General features: G+C 54.6%; 1 protein-coding gene across 3 annotated transcripts in view; it reads left to right on the top strand.

Moving 5' to 3' along the window:
* Positions 1-8,083, top strand: part of PPIL2 (peptidylprolyl isomerase like 2) — a 35,154-nt gene that overhangs the window by 24,605 nt on the left and 2,466 nt on the right. For all 3 annotated transcript variants that reach the window (XM_012466484.2, XM_012466487.3, XM_012466483.3), the window contains exons 12-19: positions 44-150; positions 879-968; positions 1,304-1,337; positions 1,939-2,056; positions 6,499-6,555; positions 7,286-7,358; positions 7,447-7,509; positions 7,629-7,762. In XM_012466484.2, coding sequence (XP_012321907.2) covers positions 44-150; positions 879-968; positions 1,304-1,337; positions 1,939-2,056; positions 6,499-6,555; positions 7,286-7,358; positions 7,447-7,509; positions 7,629-7,762 — 676 coding nt within the window. The remainder of the gene's footprint in view (positions 1-43; positions 151-878; positions 969-1,303; positions 1,338-1,938; positions 2,057-6,498; positions 6,556-7,285; positions 7,359-7,446; positions 7,510-7,628; positions 7,763-8,083) is intronic.

Genomic DNA, 8,083 nt, shown 5'->3' on the forward strand with positions numbered 1-8,083 from the left:
CTCAGGGCAAGGGCAGGGGCTGAACTGGGACCTCTGCTTGTAGCTGCCATTGACGAGGACGTGCTCCGCTACCAGTTTGTGAGGAAGAAGGGCTATGTGCGGCTGCACACCAACAGGGGTGATCTCAACCTGGAGCTGCACTGCGACCTGGTGGGTGTGGTGGCCCGCTCCCTCCCCATGCCCCGAGGTCATTTCTGGGGTCATTTGACAGCCATATCTTAAATATAGGACTGCCACTGGTATGTGCTTGTAAAAAAAACTCGGCCTGTCGCTAGGCGGGACCCACAGCGGTGCCCTGTGTCCTTCCTAGGGGGCCATGTTGCCCTGTGCACAGGTGCCAGTGTCCCAGAGAAGGGACCAGGCCGCACCCACTGCTCTGCCTGCACTTCTCCCATGCGCTCTGCTCTGGGCCATGCGGCTGCATGGGTTCTGTCGCTTGGTGTTGTGGATCCATCCTTGCTCTGTGTGGCCGGGCAGCTGACTCTGCTGGATGTTAAAGGCCTCCTGGCTGGGCATGGTGGCTCATGCCTGTAATCCCAGCACTTTAGGAGGTCAACGTATGTGGATCACCTGAGCTTAGGAGTTCAAGACCAGCCTGGCCAACCTGGTAAAAGCCCGTCCCTACTAAAAATGCAAAAATTAATCAGGCCTGGTGGTGCACGCCTGTAGTCCTGGCTAGAGTGGGAGGCTGAGGCAGGAGAATCACACGAACCTGGGAGGTAGAGGTTGCAGTGAGCCGAGATCACACCACTGCCCTCCAGCCTGGGTGACAAAGCAAGACTCCCTCTCAAAAAAAAAAAAAAAAACGACCTTCTGTGGCTGTGGTGAGCTGCCTTTGGCCGCTCTCTGCTTCATACACATACCGGACTATGTTGCAGACACCAAAAACCTGCGAAAACTTCATCAGGCTTTGCAAAAAGCATTATTACGATGGCACCATCTTCCACAGATCCATCCGGAACTTCGTGGTGAGTGATGCAAGTCACTGGCTGCACAGATGTGCTTGGTGGGACATCAGGGTCTGGGTAGGCTTGTCCCTGCCCTGTCCCAGGGCCCTGAGACCACGGTGGCCAGGGTGAGTTCAGTCGGTGATCCTCTGTTGGGGAATGCACAGGCTGTCTCTCCAGACCCCAGCCCATCCAGAACTGGGTTCACACAGGGAGGTGGTTGGGAGGGCCCCTCATCCTTGCCAAGAGCCCCGCCCCTGTGAGGGGCCCTCTGGCAGGAGGGATCTCCTTCAGTCGGGCAGGTGGTGGGCTTGGGTCTCGCGGTGTGACTTGCACATTGGCTTTTGTTCTCACAGATCCAAGGGGGTGACCCCACAGGCACAGGCACAGGTAGGTAGTGGTGCTGGGCCCCTCTCTGAGCACGTTGGCTGCTCCTTGGGGCATGAGGGGGTAGCTGTGCAGGGGCTGTGCAGAACTCGGACGTGGAATCTGCTAGACCAGGATAGAAACGACTGGCAGCCATCAGTGCTGTGCCCTCTCAGGCCTGGCCCTTGGTTTTCTCATTTCTGGGTGGCTGTGAGGCCTGCATAGTAGAGGATGCAAGCATGTGTGGCATCCTCTCTGGGCCCCTGGGGGCCAGCCCTCCCTCCTGCAGCCTCTTCAAGCCCCTCAGCCTGCAGCTGCTTGGGCCCAGGCCCCCCCATCTCCGTACTCCCATAGCTCGAGTGATGATGATGGTGGCCTTGACCCTTTAATCCCTGTCCTGGGGCAGGCCCCACTCACCTGGGGTGAGTGGGCAGCAGCCTGCCTGTGTGGAGGCACGGGGGCTCTGAGGGGCCCAGGAGTTGTGGGGCTGGGGACCACCTTATCAAGTGCCTCTGCCCAAGGCTGAGCTCAGCAAGGCCCTGATGCCCCTCGGGACTCTGAGGTTTCTGGTTCTGACTTGGCTGGGGCCTAGGCCTTCCTGTTCCTGTGGGTCTTTCTCTTCCAGGCGGGGAGTCGTACTGGGGGAAGCCCTTCAAAGATGAGTTCCGGCCCAACCTCTCACACACGGGCCGTGGCATCCTCAGCATGGCCAACTCAGGACCCAACAGCAACAAGTCTCAATTGTGAGTTGGCAGGGCTGACTGGGGCGGCCTGGGAGGTGACCCGGCGCTCCCTGAGGGTGCTTCCTCATAGCCCTCCCTGAAGGGTGTGCTGGTTCTGAATCAAACCCAGACAGTGTACGGCACACCTAGGCCGAACACGTGCAACTGCATTCAAAAGGGGGACCCCAGAGTGAGTCAGAGGGAGAGCTGCCCGCAGCTGGGTGTGCCCCGAGAGACCAGAGGTGAAGAATTACTGGAGGTCCAGAAGGGCCTCTTGATAGAGACCAAGGGTGCATATGGTGCCTGTGGCCAGGCATTGCTGGGGGAGGTCAGCGTCCTAGAGCAGCACGTGGGAGGGGTTGTACACAGGCTGGACAGGGAGAGGCAGCTGGACAGACACAGGTCTGGGGAGTGCATGGCCCTTGTGCATGTGGGGAGCATTGTACAGGCTGGTGGCAGGCAGCAGGGGATGGGGGGCCCACAGAGCCGTGTGCGCAGGGGCCAGACGTGTGTATTGTGGAAGAACAGAGGGCCCCTTTCCATCCACCTGCCACCCGAAACGGTGGCCTTTCTCCCTCTAGATATGTTTCAGTCTTTTAATGAGATCTCATTGTTTTTCACATGGGTCCCGTGAATTCTGGCATATAGTGACTTAAGGATTTTTTATGATATATGATACTTTTGTAAGTGGATTTTTTTTCCCCAACTTTCGGGGATCACTTCTCATGTAGGAAAAAACTACCATTCATTTTATATCTAGCCACTTTATCAAATTCCCTTATAATTTGAATAGTTTTATTAAGAGTTTTTTGGGTTTTCTAGATATTCACACTTAACAGCAAAAGCTGGCCTCCTCTCTGCTTCCCTGGGGTGCACATTAGTCATGCCACTGTCACCGTGGGCCTGACGGGGAGGAGGAAGCGGGCGTCCTGCTGTGCTCTACGGGAATCGCTGTTGTGCCTTCATTTGTTGTTGGGCTATTTTTTAGGAGTGTGGCTGACTTTCTAGAGTCTTCTTGCTTAGCATCTGTTAGGATGATTCTGCGCTTTTCTGGACCTCCTGGGATTTGTGGATGTGGCCACCACAAGGCCAGAGTGGATTGGTGTTTTTGTGGCATTCTGGGGGTGACCCCTGGCCTGTCGTGGCTTCCCTGTGGCCTTCTGCCCTGTCATACGTGGTCTCGGTTGTGTGGATTGGCTCCAGCAGGTTTTGCTGTGACAGGTGTGGCCCCTGCATGTTGTGAGTAGGGCTGGCTTTGGCTTTGTGGTCTGGAATGGTTAAAATCACAGGGGTGGCTGGGCGTGGTGGCTCACACCTGTAATCCCAGCACTTGGAGAGGCTGAGATAGGTGGATTGCCTGAGCCCAGGAATTCGAGACCAGCCTGGGCAACATGGCAAAACCCCATCTGTACAAAAAATTTAAAAAATTAGCAGGGCGTGGTGACGTGCACCTGTAGTCCCAGCTACTTGGGAGGGTGAGGTGGGGGGATCATCTGAACCAGGGAAGTCAGTCTGCAGTGAGCTGGGATTGCATCACTGCACTCCATCCTGGGCAGCAGTGAGACCCTGTATGGGGAAAAAAAAATCACACTGGAGTCAGCTGTGGTTAACAGCCAGCCAAAGGCAGCTGGCAGCCATTCATGCCACTTCCTCGGGCTTTCATTTCAGGGTTAACGGGCACTTGTTTCTACGAAGTCTGGTATTCTCTTAGCCCCTCTATGCTCACCTTTTGTTGCTCATTCCTAATCACGCTTTCCATTCCTCAATCCCTTAATGATCTTTGAAGGGTTTGTCTGTTTTCACTTCCTGTGTCATTATTTTCAGTTTCTGTCTTTGCTTCTTCATGGTGCTTTTCTTCCTTCTCCACTTTAATCCATGTCTGGTTCTGCTGGCCGCGTCTGTCATTCTGAGGGTGCTTCCTCTTCACTGCTCTTGCTGGTTGTTGCTAGCTTCCCTTTCAATTTCTTTTTAGCCAAGGATTGCTTAGGACTGTTGGTTATTTTCAAGTAGGTTGGTTTTCATTGTTTGGCAGGGGCTGGGGTTGGGGAGTCATTTCATTATTTTTTATTTATTTCTTTTTAGCCAAGGATTGCTTAGGACTGTTGGTTATTTTCAAGTAGGTTGGTTTTCATTGTTTGGCAGGGGCTGGGGTTGGGGAGTCATTTCATTATTTTTTATTTATCTTTGGCTTAAGCAGCCAGTGAAACTACTGACAGATCAGTCGCCACCTTATCTTTTTTTTTTTTTTTTTTTTTTTTGAGACAGAGTTTCACTCTGGTTGCCCAGGCTGGAGTGCAGTGGTGCGATCTTGACTCACTGTAACCTCCACCTCCCAGGTTCAAGCGATTCTCCTGCCTCAACCTCCTGAGTAGCTGGGATCACAGGTGCTTGCCACAATGCCTGGCTAAGTTTTTGTATTTTTAGTAGAGACAGGCTTTCACCATGTTGGCCAGGCTGGTCTGGAACTCCTGACCTCAGGTGATCCACCTGCCTCGGCCTCCCAGAGTACTGGGATTACAGGCGTCAGCCACCACGCCCGGCCTTCTCTTTTTATTTCTAGTATTATTTTGTGCTTTCTTGGACAACTGTTGCCAAAGGTTTGCCTGTTTACTATATTCAAAGACCATTAGATTTTAATTTCTGTTACAGCTCTGTTTTCCCTTTCATGATTCTTGTAATTAAAGATTTTCCTGGAGGAGCTTGCCTCAGGATGGTTCTTCTCTTTCCCCCGAGTTTAATTCTGCTTCTAGTTTCCTTCACTGTGTTAGAAATCAGTGAGCGAGAGAACCATTTGCAGGTCAGAGCTCAGGTCTGCACTGCTGTGGGTGTGATGTCTGCGGACACTTGTCTGGTGGCTCTAGGTGTGGTCAGATTTGGTGGGCTCAGGAGCATTGTCCCTGTGTGGCTGGGGAGTGCGTGTTCGATGCAGTGGGGTTAAGTCCTGTGTCTGTCACCAGCAGAGTCTCTGTGGGCTGTGCCAGCCTGCACCACCCTGGGGAGTACTCTGTGTGGTCAGTGCCAGGACCCACCCGGTGTCTTCAATCATTTTTTTTTTTTTAATATATTTTTCTTCGGCTCTTCCCTCTGAGGGCTTTTTGAAGGCTCATAGCTGGAGCGGGGGGCGGGGGGCGGGTCTGTCGAGTTCTCATTCATCCCGACAGTCTTTTTTTCTTTGAGATGGAGTCTCACTCTGTCACCCAGGCTGGAGTGCAGTGGCAAGATCTTGGCTCACTGTAATGTCTGCCTCACAGGTTCAAGCAGTTCTCCTCCTTCAGCCTCCCAAGTAGCTGGGATTATAGCCGCCCGCCACCACACCTGGCTAATTTTTATATTTTCAGTAGAGACAGGGTTTCACCATGTAGGCTGGGTTGATCTCAAACTCCTGGCCTCAGGTGATCCGCCTGCCTCAGCCTCCCAAAGTGCTGGGATTGATCCTGACAATCTTAAGTGTGGACTTAATTCTTCAGGTGGTCTGTCGTATTCTATGATCTTGTTGCTTTCTAGTTACCTTTTTAATATTTCTTTTCATTTGTTTCTCTTCTCTTTTTCCTGGTTTGGAAGTTAGATGTTTTACTTCTGGTCTAAGGTTAAGAAGGACTTCTATTTAAAGTCCAAAGTTATGAGATACAATCTCTGCATTCCTCCCAGACCAGACTGGCAGAAACTCTGTCCTGTTCTCATGGCAGTGCTTTTGGGTGTTTTAACTCCACCCCATTTTCTTTTTTTTGAGACAGACTTGCTCTGTTGCCAAGGCTGCAGTGCAGTGGTGCCATCTCAGCTCACTGCAACTCTGCCTCCCAGTTTCAAGCAATTCTCCTATCTCAGCCTCGTAAGTAGCTGGGACTACAGGCATGGGCCATCACACCCAGCTAATTTTTGTATTTTTAATAGAGAGAGGTTTTCACGATGTTGGCCAGGCTGGTCTCAAACTCCTGGCCTCAAGTGATCCACCTGCCTCAGCCTCCCAAAGTGCTGGGATTACAGGCGTGAGCTACTGTGCCCGGCCGACCTGAGCACTTTCTTGGTCCATGTTTATTTATGTTACCCACGTTTCTTAACTGGCTTCATTGCCTCCTTTTTCCTGGTCAGAGTCCTCAGTCCGACAGGTCCCTGATGGCATGGGGCTGGCTCTGGTTTTCCAGGTGTCCCCTCTAAGCCACCTCCCACAGAGCTGCATGGCCAGGCTTGCTCTGGGCACAGGGACTACCCGATGGACAATGGGCAGCAGCCGGGGCCACAGGAGGACCTGGGGACAGCTGAAGTCCAGGGTCCTCTAGGCAGCCTTGGGGGCTAATGACCTGCCCCAGTGGGGAACAGTCGAGAGCCACGTGCACACACGTGTCCATGGAAGCTGCAGGTTTTCAGAGCTGGCTGTAGAGGGTGGGCAGCTCCTGGTGTGCTCCCAGGCAGGCCAGTGGCAGAAGCTGTCGCCTTCTCCCTAACCTTCCTGTCTTCCTCCCCAGCTTCATCACATTTCGCTCCTGTGCCTACCTGGACAAGAAGCACACCATCTTTGGACGGTAAGGGAAGTGGCTGTTTGAAGCCTGGGGAGTCAGTGGGGTAGGTGGGTTCCTTCCCTGTCTGAGGCCTCCTCACCAGACCTGAGCCATGTGCCATGCTGACTGTCACTGCTGGGGGTTGAGGCTATGCAGAGCTGGGACTGGGGGTGCTCCATGGGCCAGAGAAGTCTGGCTCTCCAGACCGGGCTCAGGAGAGGAGGAAACTCGCCCCTGCATGGCCTGCCTGCTGCCCTGTCTCAGAACCGACGGTGCGCCACTCCCAAGTCTGGCCATGCCTGGCTCCCTTCACCCTCTAGTCCAGTGGTCTCTCCAGCGTTGTGGGCTGCATGGTCTCTGACACACACCCAGTTGTGTGGAAGCAGCATGAAACACAGGATAGACACAGGTGGCATGTACAGTTCTGGCCAAGTAGAACTCTGTTTACCAAACCAGTAGGGAAAGCACAAGCCATGTTTTGTGACTCCTGTTTTTCCTGGGGGTTGGGGGGACCCAAAGAAAACAGAAAAAACCCAAGTGGATTTGTCCAGGGCCATGTCATGCTAACCCCGCCCTTGCCACTCCCTTTCCCTGCCTTACTGGCTGCTGCCCGAGGACTGACAGGCCAACCTCCAGGAGGGCCCCAGCGTCCTGGGCATGCTCCCAGCCCCTCTTCCCTCATGCCTTGGGGGCTTAGCCATGGGGGGTGCCCTCCCTGAGCACATGCAGACCCACCTCTGTCTCCCTGCTACAGGGTTGTTGGGGGCTTTGACGTACTGACAGCCATGGAGAATGTGGAGAGTGACCCCAAAACTGACCGCCCTAAGGTCTGTGCCCAGGGAGGTGGGGCGCGGTGGCTAGGGCCAGGCAGGCCGGGGGAGGACCTGCCGCGCACTGAGCCCTCTCTGCTGCTAGGAGGAGATCCGAATCGACACCACTACAGTGTTTGTGGACCCCTACGAGGAGGCCGATGCCCAGGTGAGGGGGCACAATGCCACCACCTAGGAGGGTCCGGGCCAGTGCACCTACCCGCCCCAAGCCTAGCATCTGTCCTGCCCGAGGTGCTGCCGGTTAGCCACCGCCCTGTTCTGCCACAGATCGCCCAGGAGCGGAAGATGCAGCTTGAGGCTGCCCCGGAGACCAAAGTAAAGAGCAGCCAGCCTCAGGCAGGGAGCCAGGGTCCCCAGACCTTCCGCCAGGGCGTGGGCAAGTACATCAATCCAGCAGCCACGTGAGTGCCACAGGGATGTCCTCTCTGTTTCCCATAATGCTCCCTAGAGCTGACTGAGGTCTGGGGGTCAGACCCAGAGGGGCAGGAAAGCCACAGCCACCAGTCCTGGGTGTGGGCTTGTGCTGTGTGGCCTCTGCAGCTGAGGACCACCTCTGAAGGCCTGCCAGGGCCTCAGCAGGTGGAAGTGATCGCATTCAGGGGGACGTGGGAGCAGCAGTTGGGAGGGGTTGGGCCTACACGGGAGGGCTGTGTGCAGACACAGATGGGTTAAGCAGGGGCCGAGGGAGGGCGTGGGCTCCTAGCAGCTTCTTCTCTTCCCAG

Source organism: Aotus nancymaae, unplaced genomic scaffold (assembly GCF_030222135.1).
Source record: "Aotus nancymaae isolate 86718 unplaced genomic scaffold, 86718_ANA_hifiasm-v0.15.2.pri h1tg000210l, whole genome shotgun sequence".
NCBI classification, from domain to species: domain Eukaryota; kingdom Metazoa; phylum Chordata; class Mammalia; order Primates; family Aotidae; genus Aotus; species Aotus nancymaae.